This window comes from Vanessa atalanta, chromosome 7 (genome assembly GCF_905147765.1).
Source record: "Vanessa atalanta chromosome 7, ilVanAtal1.2, whole genome shotgun sequence".
Lineage (NCBI taxonomy): Eukaryota > Metazoa > Arthropoda > Insecta > Lepidoptera > Nymphalidae > Vanessa > Vanessa atalanta.
Genome location: NC_061877.1, coordinates 3,292,781 through 3,317,180, shown reverse-complemented (window position 1 = coordinate 3,317,180; position 24,400 = coordinate 3,292,781). Strand labels below are relative to the sequence as shown.

Genomic DNA, 24,400 nt, shown 5'->3' with positions numbered 1-24,400 from the left:
AGAAATCTGTTTAAATCAGTTATAGTAGGACCTACACCTTTAAAAAACTATAATGTGTAAAGATCAAGTTTAAAGTAAATGCTGCAAAACTATAAAGTATACTATGAAAAAAGCATGACCAAATATAGGCACACCTGCAGAACATATTGAGAGCCAGTTCAAACCAGTAGTGGAATCTTGATTCTCATTTCTATATTTATGGGGTGATAGTAAGTTTTCATAAATAAAGAACAAACTAAGATGAACGATTAAAATCGTATATTTTTGATGTTCTATGAACGTCAAGTGTATAAGAAATACCATTTCATACATAAAATAGATACACTTCATCAAAAACAACTTTCTTAAGAGCAATAACTCGAGGGGAACGTCGAAACGCAAAAAAAAGTGGTAAAAAAGGTCTCATGTATCTGTAACCATTAAGAAGCGGAGAGACGTTTTCCTCAATGTTTTGCTGGCACCGTTTTAACGTCACTCAAATGTTAACCAAACAGTTGAAAAAAAAAGACTTAATGCGTTCGACTCCCCCTGCCTCCTGTTATTCGATTGCAGACATATATATAATAAAATACTATACAAATGTAACCATTATTGTAAAGCGATTATTAAATTTGAGTTATATCTTTTTTAATTTATATAAGTAATATTTTTATCAAATATCCCGCGTGAATTAAAGCAATAAATAAATTAAGTGTTAATGTTGAATATAAACCATATATAATAAAAAGAGATGGAGGGAAAGAAAGACAAGGAAAGAGAAAGATCACCTGGTGGAGGCGTAACGCTTTTTACTTACGATTTCTACCATACAATAGTTCATTCTATTGTAGGCCGTTTTTAACTTTGCCGTTTCATAAATTCAAATCATTTGTAAAAAATACATTGGTAATTAAAGATTATATAGATGATAAAAAAGCGTGGAGTTAATACTTGCTGACTTACAGGCAGGATATATTACATACACATATAATTGTATTGATAGTTCAATACTTGACTGTAATTTTAGATGTTGAAAAAGAGTAACTACTGAGTTTCTTGCCGGTTCTTCTCAGTAGAGTCTACATTTTCTATTTTTAAATTACTATTCAAAAGTGCTTCTAAAAGCCTACTTGAATAAAGTCTATTTTGATTTTGATTTCGATTTTATTTTACATGGGTAGCCCTGACTTGATCTGCAGCATCATCTGAAATCACTACTGATTTCAGAAGATGCTGCAGGTCAGGTCAGGTCAGGTCAGATGGGGTACATGTCAGTCACCTCCTCGTGGTGTACCCTGGGCAACGGGGCCGGCTTGAGCTTGCTCGTCGGCCACGGCTAAGACTGGCGGGAGGGATGTCGCGGGGCTGCTCCTGGTACGTCCCTGATCGGCGTCAGGGTGGACCATGTGAGTGGCCTCGTTGGCTAGGAGGGAGTGGGAGGGCTCGCTACTCGAGCCTCCCAGGTGTTTTACACCGGCGGTCAGCGGCGGAGCCTACCATCTTATCCGCCGCAGGGCGTCAGCTTCGTTGACGCCCAGCCTCCAGTGGCGGACCCGCGTGGAGGATGAGGGGGAAGGCGCGCACTAGGCGCGCTTTCTATGAATATTCAGCCGCCTTACGGCGGCTGCCGCTGCTGGGGTCGTGGTTGCATGCCCTTGGCGATCCCGTGGCCTCACCACTCCGCGGCATGGTGGAAACCCGAGGATGGTTTTAGTGGGTAGGACAGGGCATTAGCACTAGCGTGCCCTGGCACGGGGCATTAGTTCCCGGTTGAGTCCCACATACCCGTCCCGGTCCCCCGACCGGGCGGCATGCATAAATGCATTTCCTCCTCGTTAAACAAAAAAAAAAAAGGTCAGGTCAGATAATATAGGATACCTACGTATCCTATATTATATTATCCTATCTTATCTCCGTCCCATCTTACAGTTGACTTATCATGTTTGAACTCATTGGAATAAAATTTATTTTTAATTATAAAACGATCTTTAGAAATTTATTTTATCGACTGCAATTGATCGAAAAATAGCAGGAATATTCTAGTCGAAGGAGCGATTGTTTCAGATCAAGTTCAAGACGAATCTTGATTGAGAGTAAACTGTTCAACGGAAAACTTATTCGGAGTTTGTTGTTGAAACTTTGGCAGCGATTGAGAAAATTATAATTGTTGAAATGGTTGCCGTAATATTATTTGTACTCGTAACCTATAGTATATAATATAGTAATATAATTAAAAAAAATTTTCCGTATTCCTTTAACTTTTTTTACATTTCATTTACATCAAATTGTCTATACATTTTTTATTAAAAAGGTCGTTGATTTGAACACAAGTTAAAGCCAAGGTATAGCTTGAAATTAACAGACAGTAATATCTGTAGACATGTATGGATGTAATTAATTTTACTATTAAGATTTAGAATATCATACTATTTATGTATTATTATATTTATTTATTCTTAAAATATTTGTTTCTACATACAATTGTAATGTTAAAGGAATCAAAGATTTATTGAAGTTCTTTCTTTTTTTTTTAATTATAGGATTTAACCCTCATAATAATATCTTAACCCGCTATGTAGGCACGGCTTAATGGACAATTATTATCATTTAGTAGGTAAAATAAATATATTTTCTACCAACATGACTCGTCTTACATTTTCTTCCCAATAATGCATAAATACTCGAAGTCTACTTCGAGTAAGTCGTTGGGTGTATCTCTGCACACTTCTATTGAAGGAAATATATATGTAATTGATTCAGATACTAATATAGATTGAGTGATCCGAAAACTAATATTTATGATTTTGTATACAATGGTGCAAGTATTTACTAAAAAATTAAAGTAGATACATTCTGTTTAAAGAATATATCATTATTGATAAAATTGTTCTCTCGCTAAGTGAATGTTGTAAATGATAATTGGGTTCTACAAATTCCTTACTATTTGGTTTTATTTAAGACATTGATATACAATTATACATTTTTTTATATATAATTTAATTAATTCTTAAGTATTCAAGTCATTTTCAAGCTTATTTTATTATATCAAAACACATATCTCAGAAAATGTTGCGCACAGGACATTTGATAGTCAATAACAAATTTACTCTATAAAGACAGTACTGTAAGACTATATCTTCATTTTTAAACTATATGTAAAAAAACGTAATAAAACTCGCTCGTAGATATATTATATCGTAGAAACTAAAGTTCAAAATTTTATACATTGAAAACGTAGAAAACTTCTGAAAGTGACAATCCGTAAAGTATATTTGAGCTGGAATGCAAATTAGTCTAGTTTACATTCAATTTGCAGCCGCAGGCGGCAAAGTTTCCTTTGTTTAGCTACACTAACCGCTGCTTGTTCTGTTTCTACCTATACAATGCGAATGTTTTTGTAGAGTATCACATTATATTTATCATCATCCGAAATAGTCACACAAATAACTACCTTATTTCAAGTCTATAGAGACTGCTATCCCCCGAACAGACGACGATTCTATTGCATACAACAGATAACTAGGATTTCCAACTAAAGTTTATGGATAAAACTGTACATAGTATGTATCTACTTTTAGACCACATTGTGGAATATGTTTCATTAAAACAACTTAATTTTATGTAGTGTTTTTAGTATGAATTTATCCAGCGCTCGAAGCCAACTCGAATGTAGATATATTTTTTATCACGACGTGACAAATTGAAGTTTTAGTTTGTGGTAGTGCTATTTTTATTTTTGTAACATCGAATATCTCATTAGTGAGCGAACAAAGTGTGTCAAGACATGACTGCGTGAGGGAGCCGATGTTTAAGGGGCGTAGATTTTAAATAATGATCAACAATTTTAATCTGCATACATAAAATTGAATCTGTATTGCCCGTGGTCATGCCATAACTTGAGAATGACTTTACCGATTCAATTCATCTTTTTATTAAGTTTTCTGATACCTTGAAAGTTCTTAAAAACATTAAAAATAGCAACGTTTTTGCAAATTAGATACCGAAATTCCACTCATCACGGGATCTCAGAAATTATAAGACTATTGACTTGAAATTTAGCATAGTTACTCCTTTTGCGAGGTGACTTAATAAAGTTTCAACTTCAAGGTAAATTTCTGTATGAATTTTATATCAACGAATTGGAGTTGGCAGCTACTACTTATGTTTTTGTTTGCTTAATTTATGTTCACCTTATATCCCATATCCTGTAAAATTAATAAAACTTTAACGTTCATGCAATTTTGGAATCATTTTCATTAAATATGGTTACTAAATTTTCGCTAATTGCAAAAAGGTTTTTACAAAAATATGTTTTATAGTACATTCCAATAATAATTATTTCAGACAGATTTCATTCAATGGTCATTGGCAGCCGATGACGTAATAGACAAGCAATAAGCGTTCTGATTAAAGTAAAATTAGTACGTCTGACTTTTAACGACGTTTCCGAAGTCAGTTATTCAAATTATTTTAAAATAAGTTCGTATATCATTTTAATAAAAAGCAATTTTTACTTTCCGATTTCTTTAAAAAGGGAAAAGGTATTGGAACAAACAGTTCTTTTTTTTTGTGAGTACGTATCATGCGATAATCTTAATGCTGAATTGTAATGGAGCGCTTGTCGGATTACCTTTCAATCCACTTCGGTGGATGTACAAAAGATTTTCTTTTCAACTAAATGGATTTTTCTGTATAGAATTATTTACATCGTCGGTATTGAATATGGTATGAGTATTTTTAATCATAGAAATGTTACATTAATTATATATAAATACATGGTTGTATTTAATTTTTTTAAAGGCCAACAATTTTGGGATCTTTTTTTACCAATTCTTACTACTTAAGTACTTTAGCTGTAGAATAATAATAAAATCTTTTTCATATTGAATACACATTGATTTTCTAGAATAAGTAGATCAACAAGAAATCCTTAATTTACCCACTATTAAATAAATATTAGAAAAATATTATGTCTAAAAATAAGTGCAGTTTATATCGGTAGAAGTGATATAGCAACTGGCTAACAGTTTATGAATAACCGTTGTGGAAAGTCTCAAGTCTAAAAATGTTATAAATAAAAAAGTACACGAAATCGATGAGGATTTCCACAAATTGAGTGCACGTCGTATATAGATTTTACCTGTCGTATAACTTCCAAGCTGCATATTTAGAATAGCTATATTTCCGTTTGAAAATCAAAAATCAAAATCAAAATATACTTTTACAAGCACTTTTGAATCGTCATTTAAAAAACTATTTAAAGTAAAGCCACCACTGATGGTGTTTGATGCTTTTATTATGATCAGCTGTGACCACTTACTTCCAGCTTATATTACTTACGAGTATATGTTAGAATTATTATTATTAAACTATATGTTTTCAACTATGCTATGTTTAAAATAATCGATAAGTCAGCATGATTTCCTCACCTGTTTTAGGAGCCAATAATATAAAAACATAGTTAATAACAATTTCATGTAAAAAAATATTTCTATAAAATCAATCCTTACAATAATAAGAAATACATCGATTACAATGAAAAATACAAACAGAGTTTTTAACTCACCAAGCGTTTGATTGTCAATCTTAAAATGCCTCGAATCTTCTCTCCTCCACATCACATTGGGTGGCGGGACGCCTGAGGCGACACATCTCAAGGCCGCACTTTCCCCTTCCTTAACTAGCACTTCGCCGCTACTCGCTTCGTCATCTATATCAGGGGGTACTGCAAAAACATAATAACATTGATATTTTGCGGGTAGGTTAATAACATATCCATACTTTTTTTTGTTTGAGTTTGTTTATTTGATTGAACGCGTAAGTGTCAGAATCTACTAGGAAATATTTTGTTATGGTAAATAATGTTTCAACATTCTCGTTTTGAAGGGGCTTTATACCTTATTAAATCTCCGGACATTAAATTTGACAGACTTGATCCTTTTTCGGAATTTGAAAACCGATCAGAAAAACGAGGACACTATATATATTTGCATTTTTTAATTTTGACATATACTGAGCTGATATTTGGTAGAAATATCGCTTACGAGATATGTTACATGATGATTCTATGACGCCAAATATACGCCAATATCAAAAATAATATATTCAATTATTTAAACTTTAATTAGCATGGATTTACGTTTAATTGAGATTTTATATTGTGTTGAATAGTAGTAGATCTTAAATTTTAATTAAAAGCGATATGTGTTCACAAGGAGGCGTAGGCTTCGGTTTTTAACCACGGTAATGCTCATTTAAATAGAGTTTTTGACAGATTTGCACCTGATATGGTCACGAAATAAAAATATTACATGAACTGGATGATATTTATATCGTATCAGTTTAATGTGTACACGTATCGGTTGCTTGGGAGGAATCACAACATGCCATCGGTGTATTCTTTGATATTTCTAAAGCACTTGACCTAGAAAACTCTTTTATATAAACTGGTGGTTAATTTTGTTGCACGAGAATTTGCGATACTTTTATCTTTAAATATACCAAAGGGCAATACACAGGCTTATCTTTATTCGTTTATGCATATATTTGACATAAATTCTTGTCATGGCAATGATATGCCATCTTGGATCTTGAGATGTTTTACTTCTCTCAATTTCCCATATTGGATATTCTTAATTTTCACTTATTCTTCTTCGATTTATTATTCTTAGTCATTTGATTGTACATACGACGTTTTCATAACTAAGTTTATTTTTCATTTCTTGGACATTGCTTTCTGATTTCATTTTTCATAATGGCATCATGAGAGAAGCAAATGCATTGGAATTAATATTTCAACGATCGTATCGGGCATATTCTTCCGCCTGTAGACACTAGACAACCGCAGCACTGTCTGTATGGCGTCGAATTCTATTTGTTCAGTTTTTAAGTATTTATTGTATTGATTTCGTCTTTTCATACAGGGCACAATGACTATCTATCGGAAGTAAAAAATCCTTCTTATTTCGTTCTTATAGATTATTGCTTTAAATTAAATATTGTTTAATGGCGAGACAAAATATTTTTGAAACTAAATTCGAATAAATTGTATTTTGATTATGGTTCCGTTAGATACTTACAACGTTAAAGTAATGTATGTATTCAATCAACTAACAAAAACCATTAGTAATAAATACACCAGCCTTTACGGTCTTAAGTCTCATTTAATAATACTCATAGTTTATAGAAACTGTCATTTGATATTTATGCTCTTCCGTTTGGATTCATTCAGAAAATAATTAAAATAACTACACGAATTCTACAACAGCTTATAACGTTTCAAATTTGTTTTTAATTTAAACCAGTCTTCGTATCAAACGGTGGATCGAAAATTGGATAAGTGGTAATTGAGTGTTAAGCAGTAACACTTTTTTATGTAGAATTTTTAGGTTGATGGGCAAGTTGGTCTAATGGTATGTGGTCATTGACAATGGCGAAGTGAGAAGTATCAATATTTCATTGAAATAAAACTAGTTTTTAACGGATTTAATCGCGTATATTAATTATTTTTATTTTAACATCCCGACGTTTCGAGCACTTTGCAGTGTTCGTGGTCACGGGCAGACTGTAATAAATAATTAATATACGCGATTAAATCCGTTAAAAACTAGTTTTATTTCAATGTGTAATAATCGCGAAAATCTAAGACAACATTATCAATATTTCATCTTTGTTACACTTTCACTCTTCAATCCGGAACAAAACCGGAATAGTAATTATTACTGTACCCAAAATGGACTTACATAAAGCCCTAACGCCAAGTGAAGACTAATTATAAATTAAAACATCAAATTTGAAGAGAGTTCTACAATTTGAACACTCACAGAGAACTGACGTTTTCTCAGTCAAGAAGCGTAAAAGACATTTGGTTCCTGATAAAGTAAGCTACGAGTAGTTGGAAAGAGTTTCCCTAAGTTTGTTTTAGACGTCCCATTTCCCCCATCCTTCGTAATATCTTCCGAGGGAATAGTTCTCAGAATGTTTATCATCGACATCATAAGTTGAGAATCGAAGTTGTAGGATTTGTTGTTTCTTCTAAATATTGATAAAATTTGTTCTTGCAGTGCTGTGCCGAGTTGGCCCAGTGCACGAATCTTAACCGACTATTGCAGGTTAAAACTCAGGCAAATATTAATGAATTTTCATGCACTTAATTTGTGTTCTTAATTCATCTCGTGCCCGTTGGTGGAGAAAAACATCGTGAAGAAACCTGAATGCATCCAATTTCAATGAAATTCTGCCACATGTCTATCCACCAACCCGCATTTATGCAGCGTAGTGGAAATAGGTCCAAATCTTTTCCTCAAATCAAGAGGAACCGATTAATGTCCCACTGTTGGGCAGTAGGATATTTACAGGTTTTCCCTTTTTTTACACTGTCCCTATCTGATCTTAAAAGATAAAAAGAAATGAAAAGAAACGAATTTCCCCGTAAATCCCTATAAGCTTGATTAATGTGCTTATCCAAGTTTCAGGCTACTATATCAAATTCTATTATTATCAGTTTTCTGGTTCTGTAATGAGATATAAACAAATTGACAGAGTTTCTCTTTATTTATAGTCTTATTGTGATAACATGATCTTCTTTTCTCAATGAGAAGAATCTACATCACTTTAAAGGACTTAAGTCGATGAACATAAAAACTACCTACCAAACTTTACTTCCGTAAGGGACAAATTTCCAAAAATATCACTCAATCATAAATATAAGTCGAAGCGCTGATTTTGACTACCTGACTTTCAATTTTGGTGATGAATTTTCAAAAAGCTTTTACTCATAAACGTAAGCCTAATATATAAATACCATACGAATTATCCTCCTCCATTTAACTCGACCTGAAAACGAATTTAAAGAGAACCTTCTCAGTGCTCACCTTTCCATTAATAATTCTTATGCAATTTTTCAGACCCTTCGATCCACTGGTTTAGATAGTGCGTCATATGTCGATAAACCTTTTTAAAATTTTATTCGGTTTATACTTTAATATTAAGTAAAAATATGAATACTCACCAACAACTTGCAATAGATGAGTCTGACTCATCATCGGCTCCGTGTTCACTTGACACATGTATCTTCCGCCGTCTGTCGCGCTGACATCACGTAGTCCAAGCGTCCATGCTCCGTCTCCATGCTGGACGCTGATTCGATGATTTTTCGTGATCACGTGTCCCGCTATTGTCAGGATGGTTTGCGTGTCTACGCGTAGCCACGCAACCTATTGCGTGAATTATAATTATTTAGGTGTTTATAAAAATATAAAATACTTTAATTCTGACAATTTAATATATTATGATCATTAAAATTTTAATATCATTAACTTTTGATGTGAATCGTGTAAAAAAAAGTAAGTAAAAAAAATCCATGTCAAATAATAGTATTCTAATAATTTAATTCCATAATTCTATGTTTGGACTGCAGTTATACATTTATTTCAAATAACCATTATTTAGACTCGATATTTTCTATTGCCAAAAAATATATTTGGGCCCTTACAGAACTATCAAGATACGATATCTTCTATCCTATTCCATATCTGCTTCCATTTTTTTCAAGATATATGCTGAGTCACCACTTTCTAGTCGGCATTATGATTTATTGTATATACTCGCTACCCGTCCCGGCTTTACGCGGGTATAAAAAGGTTCTATATACAACTTTTATATTAAAGAACCAATATGAAAAGAAAAATTCTTGTGTTTTTCTAACTCGGAAATTCGAAGGTCTCGACTTTTCAATACTATTATATACATGTACATTTTCAATCAGTGTGCTTAATAAATTAAACAGCATCAAAATCCGGCGTGTAACTTAAAAGATCTAAGCGTACCACCGGCTAGAAGTGATTGTGATTTATACTATGTACCGATAATGTGAATATTCTTTAAATAAACGAATACTACCTATTATACAATAAAGCAACGTAGCATGAAAAAAATATAATGCGAGTATATATATATCTCTTTTTATTTTGGGTCCGTATCATTTTCAAGTTTATAATATTTTTGCCAATTATGAAAATAACGCCTAACACGTTATGTGTTATTTTAGCAAACGCAAGTTTTCACGTTTTTAATAGGAATGTTTATTTTATGAATAATAACTAGTATTTATAAAAAAAAAAAACACACACACACTCACAAAGCCTAGAGAAATAAATAAACATTTGGTGTAAATTGTATTATTTTTTAAATTCCCAACAATCGATCTTCAAATAAATTTCATTAAAAATATATGTTTCCAAATTGTTTCAAATAAATTCAAATTCATATTAAATACGTAAGTAAAATAAAACTTGATACAAATATAAAAACTGTAAGAAAAATACACGAAAACTAAAATAATATATCGTAGCGTTGCACCCGATTTTTTGAGATCGATTTTTACTAGTTTACTCTAAAATCTTGTAGTCACTGTTTTTCTAAACGGATTAATGACATAAACGAACAACAAACCGTAAATGTTGAAAGAAGGGACGTTTTCCTTATTCTGTCAAGAAGATTGATATGTGGCTTAATACGAGATGAAGAGCTCTTTTGTATGAATAAACATGAAACACCGCAGAATACCATTGTAAAATTTTAGTCATAAACAGTAATAATTTTAACATTTAAAGCATAAATTAATAGAAATAGCGTACGACTATAAGTCAGCTTTCGACTTTTAATGAGTGAGAACATACAGACTAAGAATAAAGTAGAGCTATTCTGTAACAAGAAACTCTAAAATCACGCAGAATACGATCGTAAAACGTCAGAACGTGATATGACAAAATAACGTGATAAAATTGACTATAATAATTATAAAATTTATTAGATATACGTACCAAAATGCCATATCACCGTAAGTCGGTTGTCAAGAATTCACAAATGAGATACGAAGTGAATTGAATCGCTCTACTGCAGTGCAGTTTTGTAAGAATTCACTTCGAATGATTATTATAATCAGTCTTACATATGACATTTTAACATTTCACGATCGTGTTCTGCGGTGATCTTCGAGTCCATTCTTACAGAATACCTATACAGATCCGGTGTGGATTGACAGATAGTCATGTATTACAATGGTGTCATATACTAGTTTTTCTTACACATAACTTCCTTGCATAAATTTCGCTATTATTTAAATAGTAATCAATAAATTCAGTAATTTATTAGAACACTTTATCTTCGACTAAGAGCTTTGCAAACATCGACTTAATGAGCACAATGTATCAAATCTTAATTACTATGATATTTAACACTGTTTAAAATTATTTACGTTTTTCTAATATTTCTATTTCTCAAACATGAGGTTATACTTTATTATCGCTTTTATCATTATCTTACAACAGCCTACCTTTATATGACAAATGAGACACGATGACTTTATATTATGACATAACTACTGACGTCAAAATGTCCCAATGGTGAGAACGCGTAAATTTTGACTTAAGATTCAGGGCAAGCCACTTAATTTTCATATGAGCTTAATTTATTGTTAAAACCTATCTCCTGCTTAGCTATGAAAGAAAACATCGTGAACTATCGATGTACTAATCCGCTTTAGAATAGCATGGTGAAATAAGTTCTAAACCTTTTCCTCAAGCGGCCTTAGTCCAGTTCAACCCAGTAGGACATTTAATGGCTGCTATTTTGTCCGTATGTTGTATGTTAAAAGTTACCTTAAATGTAGTACAGTATGTTGAAAGTTACCTTAAATGTTTGTAAATTGTCAACTGTACAAGTAAGAGCTGCATCTCTGCCTACCGCCACCGTCACATTTGATCCCGGGCCCACAAATCGTGGCAAATCTGAAACAAAAAAAAAAAAGTTTTATATCCTCATATAAGAAAGGGCAAACTGTCCTTAGATGAAGATCACTAGCACACAGCTTTAAGTATTAATGAGGAAGTCTTAAATTAAAAAAAATACATTGTAACTTATTATAAAACATTAGCTGTTAGCACGGCTTCACTCCGTTCGTATTTATTTTGTGACAAAAATGGTTCAAGAGTGCTTGCAAGCATGCTTCAACTTGTAGTAGCCCTTTATCCCCAATATTATTTTCTCAAAGGTTAAAAAATTAAGCCAGTTCAACCTTGCTCCGTGCCCATCAAAAATATTTTCATGGTGGTAGGGCTTTGTGCAAGCTCTGGGTAGATACCACCCACCCATCAGATATTGTACCTCCAAACAACAGTACTCAGTTTATAGTGTTCCGGTTTGAAGGGTGAGTGAGCCAGTGAAACTATAGGCACAAGGGACATAACATCTTAGTTCCAAGGTTCGTGGCGCATTGGCGATGTAAGGAATAGTTAAAATTTCTTACAGCGCTATCATTCAGCTATCAGCTTCATTGTCTATGGCCGGTGGTGACCACTGACCATCAGGTGGCTCATATGGTCGTCCACCGACATATACCAAAAAAAATATTGTAACAGAAGTGACTCAAAATATGGTAATTTTTCTTAACATAATTACACATATATATACTGTTTTAGTTTGTGACGAGAGCCGAGATGGCCCAGTGGTTAGAACGCGTGCATCTTAACCGATGATTTCGGGTTCATACCCAGGCAGGCACCACTGAATTTTCATGTGCTTAATTTGTGTTTATAATTCATCTCGTGCTCGGCGGTGAAGGAAAACATCGTGAGGAATCATCTCAATCATAGAAATTGTGCCACAAGTGTATTCCACCAACCCGCATTGGAGCAGCGTGGTGGAATATGCTCCAAACCTTCTCCTCAAGGGAGAGGAGGCCTTAGCCCAGCAGTGGGAAATTTACATTATTACATTACATTGCTAATGTAATGTAGTTTGTGACATGCTCTTAAATCAATCCAATTCAAACCTAAATAAAAAAATAACACGCTTCCAATTTACACGCATACATTCTTTGCTTTTTCCCGGTTCATGAATTCCAAATATCATGGATATGAATTGATGGTACAAAACAATGACGTCGAATTCGCATGAAACACGCGCTATGGAATTTAGATACAAATATTTACTTGACTAATACTAACGATAATTGAATAATTCGAACTTTACACAGGGCGTGAATAAACATTGTCGTACCTGGGTGTAAAATATTGGAAAACTTTGCTCTCCGCGACCGAACTCAGCTAAAAATTTTCAGTTATAATTTATATCTAAAATTTTTAAAGTCATAATTTATTCCACTGGTTTCTGCGTCACTGAAAGGCATCGTAAATTGCTCAATGGTAAAGTTAAAAAGGGCGATACAAAAGTTTTATATTTATACGATTCGTGAGCATCTATTCATCGAAAAACCGTACAATTATCTTATGTGTTTAGAAATATATGTTGGTGTATATATTTTTGACGCTAATAAGGTTTAACGCCGTTTGAAATTTGTATTTTAATATTTTTTATTAGAATTTATACTTATATTGTATAAGTTTGTTTGTTTGCGTGTAGGGTGTAATCTGCGGATCTAATTATCTAATTATAATTTGTAATTTACTGGTAGAAGGCTATTATATATTGGTCCTATATTTATATCATATCGTTTTCTTAATTAATAAAATTCACACGTCCGTTGCAAGTTACATATATATTGAATACACTTCTAAGTTTATTAGGGTACCTTCGCTATTAAATCATTTTGTTATCTCCTTCTATTCACATGATACGACTCTTTTATAGATCTAAAACTAAGGCTGTGTCATTACAAGGTAATGTAATATGTTGTAATATAAACAAAGTTGAAAAATACAACGAGACGAGCCGTACGCCTCTCGCGTATTTTATCCGATTGTTGGTTTATTTGATAGTAGCACTTTGTGCAAGTCCGTCTGGATAGGTATCACCTCACATAATCTATCTCCAAATAGCAATACTTAGTATTGTTGTGTCCTGATTTAAAGCGTTAGTGAACCAGTGTCATTCCTGGCACAAGGGATATAACATCTTAGTTCCCAAGGTTGGCAGTAGCTCTTTAAGGTAAGATACGATGTAAGAAATGCTTGATATTTCTTACATAGATAGTGTTTAAGTTACCTACAATATTATTTTACACAGAATATACATTGGTATAATAAACCATGTACTCAGGAGGAAAAAAAAATAAACGAATTGAGAGCTTGACTATTATATATTTATCACTATTGTATACTTTTAAATCCTTTGAGGTAAAATTTGTACAAGCATTAATGCATGTTCTTGACTATTTCAGGTAAAATGTTACAAGAAAACCCTAATCAGCGACCCTTTGAATGTTAAATGGAAAAAAAATAGCAGTTAACCAAATGACGGTTAAGGTAAAATTACACGGTCTCTCACTTACCTACGCAAATTGACCTCAGGAACCCTTACAATGATATACCATTTTTCAAATGTACCCAAAACTCCCAAGAGGAAACCAACCATATTTCCAAGAAACGGACACTTCGCGAGGAGCACGAAACGACAATCGCTCCCCAGACGGATAACGCGAGAAAACATGACCGGACATGTTTTTCATTTTCACTCTTATATCTTACAGTATAAGGTTCAGTTTAAGATATACATTTGTTGTGGAATCGAAATCATTTTTCAAATTCAGTGGTTTTTACTAACCCTCAGTAACTTGTATTTGAAATTATGAAGATTGCGATTCAAAAACATTTTTAAATTAACATCGTTTACGTTCATATTAATACCGTTTTTTTATACGTAATAATCAGAAACATATCGAAGAGGGAAAAAAATATCGTAAGTACTAATATTGTGGGTGGTAGGATTAATTTGTTTAATTTTTTTTAGTTTTACGTAAATACTACGGATCTTTTTGATATCGATATTTCATATTATTTTAATTTATAGTTTCAGACCGGACAAAGGTTATACGATATGATAAAATGCTTCTTTTTTTAATTACTAGTAGCTTAATATTCCGCTAACATTTCGTAGGCAAAGAGCAAATTATAAATCTAATAATAATAATGATAAAATAATAAAGTAAACGCTGCCGAAATTACAAAAGGTATAAAGAGCATTACATGAGAGTTTTGTTAAATAAAGACAGTATATATCTATCTGTAATAGATAAAAAAGTTAAGTTTAACACTAGAAGGGCCGGGCTTCATACTATACCTTCAAAGACCGCAGCAGTCAATTTGACGGTACTAGAGATTGATTCACTCTGAAATTATTGCGTATATTCCATTAAAACAAAATAACGAATAGGTACTTAAGTTTACTTTGAATGTCATTTGGGATTTATCATAATCTTTTTTAAAACTTAGCTTAATCTGTGGATTGAATTTATAAAACTCTACCTAAAGCTAACTAGCCGTCACCCCCCATTTTACTCCCTAGAGGGATTAATAAAAAGCACTCGATATCCTTTTGAGCATTTAACTATTTCCTCACCAAATTTCATATAAATCTGTTCAGCGGTTTGAGCGTGGAGATCACGTTTATAATATTAGTATAAATTAACACATTCATTTAAATAATTTTATACAAATATATAATTAGTACCTTTACAATTTACAATTCGGACCGATAGTTTCAGTATCGATATATAAACAAACGCGTCGAAAATACGCGAGGCGTGTTGTTTGCGGCGATGCATTAACGCCTTTCGGGCGAATAGATCGGCTAGCGAATATACATGTCTTTGTTTGAAAAAAAAAATATGTTTGTTTTCCTGACACGAAATCATTACGGGTATGTAGATAGATATAATTATATATACATGTATGTATGTATGTACATAATTATAGGATCAACCTCTTTTTTAAACCAAAATATATAATATATTCTTATAACATAGGTAGACGGACGGGCAAATGGGATACCCGAAGGTAAAAGGTCAACACTGCCCGTATACACTGATGCCATAAGGCATTTTAACCTTTCCTTACATTCTCCACCAAATATGGAAACTAATATTTTTGTCCCTCGTGCCTGGTTACACTGATTCACACACTCTTAAAGCCGGAAAAAACAATATTAACAATAAGTATTGATACAAGGCGGAATGATATTTGATAAGTGGGATTAATATAAAGATTAATAATACATTTAAAATAAAAACGAACACCAATAATTATTTTGTCACTTCATTAATACTTTAAATGAGATTGATATAGTTATATACTATGATTATTTTGTAAGATATTCCTTATTGCGATAAGGTTTTAACTTTTGTCTATAAAATTCAATCCAAACTTTGATAAAAATATATTTATAACATAAATCCGAGCATCGAACATTGTTTCGCCGTAGCTTTATCCTTAAATCCGACCCAAGATAAGTTAACTTCAATAACGAAACAATTTAAACTAAAGTCAGGAAAATCGAAATAAAAATCATAGTTTGCTTTTTTATTATTATAAATACATATTAAATATATATATCTATCGTCAACGCTAAAAACACTCTTTAATGTGTGTAGTAGTGTAGTCTAAACTATATGTTTTTGCCCGACTACAATTAATTAAAATGGAATTAGGTCGTAATAAATTTTCCGTCCATACTATTACTGTATCAGTGAGTTTCACATCTGTATCGAACCTCCGTGGTCAAGTGGCTATTTTATCAGGCTGTCATAGGACCGAGGTTCATTTTCTGAGTCAAACCAATTAAAATTTTCGATCACTAATTTCTCATTTGCAGCTCGGAGTTTGGAAATTTGCAGTGTTAAATCGCGTGCTCTGGAAAATACGAGGGTCAAAGTCTCGTGGCTAAACTCTGTCCGCTCGAAGTCTTTTTGTTTGTATCAGATTTACCGTCCCAGCAGATTACGAGTAAAGCAAGAAAAGATAAAATAAAGATTTTACGTATGGCTTCGCCTATACTTGTACGCTATATATCCTTGGCAGTTTGTAGTCGCCTTTGAAGTTTGCCGCTTGAATTTGAAATTGAGGAACTGTTTTCACATGATTCCTTTGACTAGATGAAATCAAAACTGTTACTTTAATCTCTGGACGTTCTGGTTATTGTTTAGCTTTTGAGCTTTCGATATCTTTGGTAAGGCTTTGTGCATCCTTCAGTCATTCATTAGATATTCTGCGTTCATACACGAATGGACAATGTGGTGTAATTACAGGCGCAAGGGATGCTGACGTCTTAAAGCCAATGGTTAGCATGGTACTGAGAGCGTGGTTTGCGGGTTGTTTGTCTAGTGACTACAGGTCCTGAATTCAAATCCCAGGTCGAGCCGATAAAAGGTTATTGGGCTCCTTATCGTAAAATTCTCAGTATCAACCTGGAGTCTGGAAGCCGGAATTGTGTTCACTTCCATGCCTCGAGAAACACGTAAAACCGTTGGTCCTGCACCTGAATTCTTTCCGGTCGTTTCATATTTGACATCCCAACGGATAATGAGAGTAAGAGAATAGAGAGTTAACCTGTATTTGCGCACACACTTAGTGCCATATATTATTTCATATGCTGGTGTCGCTTGTGTTTGATCACTGTGGCTAAATCGCTGAGGCCGACATCATCCTCATCATCAGTGTCTAATACTTCTCAACTCAACATAAGCCCTTATATATAACAAAGGCGAATATAATAACCATTATCACTATCTGATTTTCTCCTAAATCTTCTTAAACTACATTAAAGTATTAAGGATTAAATACAAAGTAAGAACAGATCATTATGTGTCAATTTTAATTATGAACATAACAATAATCCCATTTCACACTAAACATCAATACTAGGTATTTATAACTAGTTTAAAACAAAATCAATATTTGCCTGTGTCTCTATCTCCGGTTACTTTTTCTATACAAATAAATATAAAGAGAGATAAGCGAGAGAGGTTTGTATATATATCATTTATATATATTAAGTATAAAATGAATGAACTACGAAGGTGTTTAATCCAAAAAACAGTTTCCGCACGCATTAACTAAACCTTAAAAGGTCTCACAAAAGCTTAATTTTGGTGGCGCTTTGGTGATGTAAGGAATGGTTAATATTTCTTACAACGCCGTTGTCTATGGGCGGTGTTGACCACTTACCATCAGGTGGCCCATTTGCTCGTCCGCCTACCGATATCACAAAAAAAATCTTATAATATAAATTTATTGTTTTTATTTTCATTATTAATATGTATATGATGATTTTATTATTATGACGTATGGATAAAAACATCACTCGTCATTTCAAACAAATCGTAATCGGAACGTAATCGAGTTTTTGCTGTAACATTTTGTTTCTCTGTTTTAATCCATGATTGATGATTCTTACAATTTTGACCAGTGATCAAAAAGCCTTAATGAAAAAGAGCTTACCGAAATAAATACATATGCAATATAAAGAAAAAACAAGAAATAAAAATACAACATCTATTAAATCTACCATCAATAACAAGAGACATATTGAATTGTCACGCATCTGAACGCGTACGTTCACTAATTAGTTGTGAATCGTCAGTCAAATAAACGATATAATAATTTTTCGGCCGCTGGAGTGCAATACGTTACCTCTTTACGTCAGGGCAAATGAACGATTATTCCCTGGAGATATACAATGGAAGAATTTAAATAAAGTTGTATATATATTCATCGATTATGGACTTATTATGAAAACGATCGGCTTAACACAATTAGTCGTTTGTATAATGATATTTTCTTATCATACTGATTAAACAGATTTCATAATTTGAAATCTGGTTCAACTAATTAGTCGATGCAGTGCAGTTGTTAACGCCCGAAGTGATTGGTGGGAACAAAATTATGATTAAAACAAAGAGGAATGTAGTCCACTATAATTATAAAAACATGGTTCATTCAAAGAGTTATCGATTCTTAGGTATATCTATACAAATCAAAACAAATTAATTTATTAAATATAGAAGCATTACATTTAAGCGTCAAAAGCGCAATGGTTTACGGGCCGCCTAGCGATGTAAAAATTCGCAGGATCGATCCTGACCCATTGGGTTATTGTCGTACCCACTCCTAACAAAAATGATAAGCTTAAATGGTGAATAGTAATATTAGTAATTCCTTATTTAATTTGGAGCATTGATAGTAGACTTTAAAAAAAAACTCTTACTTATTGATTGTCAAATTAAGCACTACCGGTTCGGAAAAGAAAATACCCTGACCTGTGAAGAACCGACGAAAGAAACTTAGCGGGTCTTTTTGTGATTATTTACAAATGATTAGTATGAAAAGAAAAAAGTCAAGATTAGAGTATAACGTTTAGCTAGCTTGTATTAATTTAATTAATTATAGCATATTCTAATATTATGATTATCAAATTTCCTATTTATATTTATTTTTCATTATTCGTTAGAGCTCAATATTGTAAATCTAATTGGTTAGGTAGATAAAACATCTCAAAAGATTATATAATTTGAACAAAAAAATTACCAGTTTCTAATTTAAATTGGGCCAAACGGTAAATATACTCCCGAACGAAAATAATAACAAAAAAAACTTTGAGGTAATAACAAAAAAAAAAAATATAAATTCAATTCGTTTTATAAATAATACAAAAAAGAATTGACAATGGATATTTTTAAAAATGGAACATTTGACGGAATAAAATTTGCAAAGTGTGGTTTGTGTGGGTGTATGTATGAACACTTAGATTTATTCTTAAATAACCTGAAGTAATAAATACAACTCAAACATTAAGTATTGCAATACAAATCGACGACACTTCTGCGCAGTGGCTTAAACTTGTGCTAAGAGTAAGAGAAAAAAAAACTCAGCAAGACGATTATCTCGCAATAATATCGATTTAGCTGCAATTAGTGAAACCGAAATCTGTTTATATTATTAAATTTATTTGTTTAATTTGCTACAATCTGTGGTCATTTAAGGGAAGGTTCTAGTTCCCGAAACACAGTTATCTAATTCAGGAGCTGGCTAAATTATACTGTAAATAATTGTGTTTTATCTTAATAAAGTTTTTATTAATTTAACTTGGTGTACATACGTAACATATCAAGGTATATTCATACTACTGAAAAACATTTTTCCAAAAAAAATCTGAATCCAAGGGATACATGTACAAAACATGTATGCATGTACAAAATAAAAACAAATGAAATATTATTAAACAATTGCAATATAAAATTTATTATTTAGAATTACATCGCGCACAATTTGTCACCGTTCGATAGTTTGATAATAACATTTGAAACGGTAAATTTAATTTGAAACCGTTCCATTCATCATGTATGACAAACGGATTAACATTTATCAATGGATTTTGTAAAATTTAATAAAACTATTAATATAGTTTTCAATTTAAATTATCACCGGCTTAATACATTTAAATACAATTACTTTGATTCATTTATGTCATGTCATAATAAGTAAGGTATGTGATTAGCTGTTCCGAATGGTGGGCCATAGCGTGATGTTAGATAGCCAACAACCTGGCTCGAGAATTAACTATGAAATCCTAAAAACCTTATTGAAAATCCAATTGGTAATTAAAAGTTATACGCGTCCAATTATCAAACAAACAAACTAGTAGTATTTTATTATAAAAGTATAAATATAGATATATACACAGATTTATATAATAACACTACCAAATGGGCCACCTGATGGTGGTGTTGAAGTGGTCACCATTACTCATAGACATTGCCGCTGTAAGAAATTAACCAATATTTAAATCACCAATATACCTTGGGCGCTAAGATATTATGTCCCTTGTTTCTGAAATTACACTGGCTCACTGACCCTTCAAATCAGAACGTAACAATACTAAGTATTCCTATTTGGTCGTAGAATATATGATGAGGATGTGTGACCTTCCCAGACGGGTTTTCACAAAGCCCTGTCACCAGGTAGAACAGTGTACGTGCGCAAATACAGTAAAATAAATTGCACTGTCTATTCGATTATTGTTTCGTCGTCCGAATCAAATAAATTTAAAGAATGAAAGTCTACAATAAAACAAGTCACTTTAGTAACATGCATATTAATTTATTTGCTACAAATATCATTTCATATTTCGGTGTTTTCAAATAAATAACGAATTTGTTAGTCAGAATTTAACCTTTGTCGAAATACTTGATTGCTTTTATACAGCTGGATTTATTGAGGAATTTCCTGATTGAGACGCCAATTAGTGATGTATAATGCAATACTATTTCTCGAATAGTACAAAAATAATTGATACGCATTTATATATTTGTTAGAAAGGTAAAAGTAATTAAAAATGTAATATGTGAACTCTAAATTTAAAAAAAGTCTAACGTAAACGTTCTAAATTTAAAAATATAAAAGTGTAACAAATTATTCCGTATAATATGTCATTATTTTATTTTTTTGAAATTATCTAAGGACTAAAGTTAAGTTATCCAATAATAGTATGAAGCGAAGTCATTATTTTGAAATATATGAAACAAAGTATCCAAAACAATTAAAAATAAATTTTAAAATTGCACGATGGCCGATTTAGGAGAATTTACGTCGCAAGCTGAATGCTTTGCTGGTTCAGCCAGTTATAACGATGTCACAGCAAAACTAAATTATAATTTTCAGGTTATCCATCTGTGAAAAAACCACAGAGACCAGTAGAGCGGAGATGGTCCGGTGATTAAAAACCTCAACCGGAGATCATGGGTTTAAGCCTAGGCCAATTTGCATGAACTTAATAAATGCTTATAATTCATTTCGTGCGCCGCAGTTGAAGAAAACATCGCGAGGAAACCTACACGCGTTGGATAGAAAATTGACAAATTACCAACTTGATGTGATTAATATGACAACAATCTTCAAATTTTCTTCAATATTTTATTGTCTTGTTCTTTATTTTACTTCGGTAATTAATTACTATTACCTAATAACTGCTTATATGTTCTAGTGACTAGACATAAGGCTACAGTACGTGAGGTTCCGGACTCAAAACCTAGATCAGATCGAAAAATTTATTGGGTTTTGTGGTCTGGAAATTGGAAATGTGTACCTCAGAAAACACGTTAATCCGTTGGTTCTGCACTTGAACCCTTTTCAGTCGTATCGAATCTGTCTTGGTGGTAGGCTTTGTGCTAGCCCGTACCTATGTAACCCAGTCATCAGACATTTGACCGCCAACCGTGGCCGAAGGACGAAATATGATCATCATCACTAACTTATGTATTCAAAATTAAAATAATAACAGTAATCAGTGCCGAGGGTCAAGTGCGGTCGCACATGGAAACATTTCAGATAAAAACACGCTGCCTTTGTTAAATACATGGAACCTACATTTTTATTGTCTTTACATATTTTGTTCTACGTAATAATTAGGTACAAAACATCATTTGGAATGAGCCCACGCATCACGCTCGAGTCAACGCTGAAATAAATTCTCGGTAATATTTTATAAACAGAGTTGAGTTAGTAAAATTTTGCACGGCTTATGTCGGCTCTATTTTACCTGTCCAAATATATTGTGTGATATTTATGTTTTCATGATTTTTTTGTTGCTTGACATTTTTTACAGTATATTAACTAATTATTTTTAGATCATTCATAGAAAAGTACAAACTTCCTAGGATTTCGCCTCGCCTTCGAATTGTGCCTTGTGGCTATTCCAACTTATCTTAAATAGTCACTTCAACGCGTAGACACTGGCATTACAAGGAACATTTATTTGGTGATAGGGCTTTGTGCAAATCCGCCTAGGTAGGAAACATCTATTTATCATATATTCTACAGCTAAGCTTCAATACTCTGTATTTTCTATTCCGTTTTTTAAGGTGAGTCATCCAGTGTAACTACAAGCACAGGGGACATAATATTTTAGTTCCCAAGTTTGGTGATGCAATGGAATGGTTAAAATTCTTTCCGATTCTTTGCCAATGTATGGTTGTTGGTACCAATGATATATGTTGGAACATGTTTGGTTACAACATACAGCAATAAAAGAAGTTTCTTTAGTTCAAAATATCCAACAATTACTTTTGCTGTAATTAAAATATAAGAAACCTAGATTTAGTTAGAGTCGTACACCCCCGAATTGGTGAAATAATATTTAATGTTGAAAATAAATTAAAAGTCATCGCTTTATTTGTATTAAAATATAATTTATGAATTAATGAAGAATATTTTACGAACGAAATTTATTATTTTAGACCGAATATTCTACAGTATCCACCCAGACATGGCACAAAGCTTTACTGTTAGTAAGAAATTTAAGGAAGGGTTTAAATATACCTGCTAAAATTTTGCCATTGTCCATAAAATATGCAAAATGATACCAACTTTGAGTACAATTATATTTCCTCTTGACATCTTATTGAAGAATTTATCAAAGTCAAAGTTAATGTCAGAGTTTGAAGTCTAATAATTGTTATTAATCTTTGTATTTTAATTTCTCTTTTAACTATTGAATCAAATTTATTTTTCAATAATTAAGGAGATATACAAATATATATCTGGCCTTGACATTTGTACTTAATACTAGTAGGTTTTCACAATGTTCCATTACTGGTTCATATGACATAAAATAAGCATCCAAGAAATGAAGGGTATTTCTTTCGATATATCAGCAAAGAATCTTTGTTCAATCCACATTTTTTATTGACACCGTTAACAAAATAACCGTTAGGTTGTGCTACCAGGTTCGCAAGATAAAAGAACATATTATTATTATCATTTAAAAATATATATATGACCGTAAAGTATTTCCCGGCAGATCTAAAAAAAAAATATATAATTAATAAAATTAATTATAATTGAAGAAAACTAGTAAATGTGTATAGATTGAAATGAATACTGACATAAATATGACCAATTTAGTATAGGGTGACGAAGAGGGCGCAGACGGCATAAGAGAGCGTCATCCCGGATGCTGTCACGGCATACAAGTCGTTACCCTACAGGCGCGCAATAGTTGTTTCCGATGACAAAAAGTGACATTATGATTTTTGATAACATTCCCGACATAACAGCTCTTTGTGACGTAAGTTTTTATTGAAGAATACATTGCTAAGAATTCTTGGCATCCTTTTCCTACAAAATTGTCTCCGTTTCGTAGTTTTTTATTCAACTTTTGACATTATCATATATATCAAACACGTCGCTATAAACTTTGTTTATTAAATATTATCTTTACTTTATTCAATATTGCGTTATACTTATTAATTAGAAATTATAATAAAAGTATATATTATTTTCTGTGCCATTCAACTGAATTCACTTGGTGGTTAGGCTACGTGCAAGCCCGTTTGAGTCGGTATCACCCACTCATATACTACCACCAAAAAGCCATACTTAGTATTGTTGTATTCTGGTTCGAAGGGCGAGTGAACCAGTGTAACTACAGGCAGAAGGGATATAACATCTTAGCTCCTAAGGTCGCTGACGCCTTGGCTATGTAATGAATGGTTAATATTTATCACACATAATGTTTACGGGCTGTTACTGTTACGGTTACGGGGTGGTGATCATATACGAGGAGTACCATTTACCGTCCGCCTACCAAGTTTAAAAACAAAAAAAGACAAACAATAATTGTTGTTGCTTTA

The 24,400-nt window shown here is 32.5% G+C and overlaps 1 protein-coding gene across 1 annotated transcript in view; it reads right to left on the bottom strand.

The window, feature by feature from the left end:
- LOC125065338 (lachesin-like) overlaps window positions 1-24,400 on the bottom strand; it is a 57,755-nt gene that overhangs the window by 7,744 nt on the left and 25,611 nt on the right. Inside the window, exons 2-4 of the mRNA XM_047672887.1 lie at window positions 11,671-11,768; window positions 8,990-9,194; window positions 5,546-5,704 (exon numbers count right to left, since the gene is read on the bottom strand). Of these exons, the coding sequence (XP_047528843.1) occupies window positions 5,546-5,704; window positions 8,990-9,194; window positions 11,671-11,768 (462 nt within the window). The remainder of the gene's footprint in view (window positions 1-5,545; window positions 5,705-8,989; window positions 9,195-11,670; window positions 11,769-24,400) is intronic.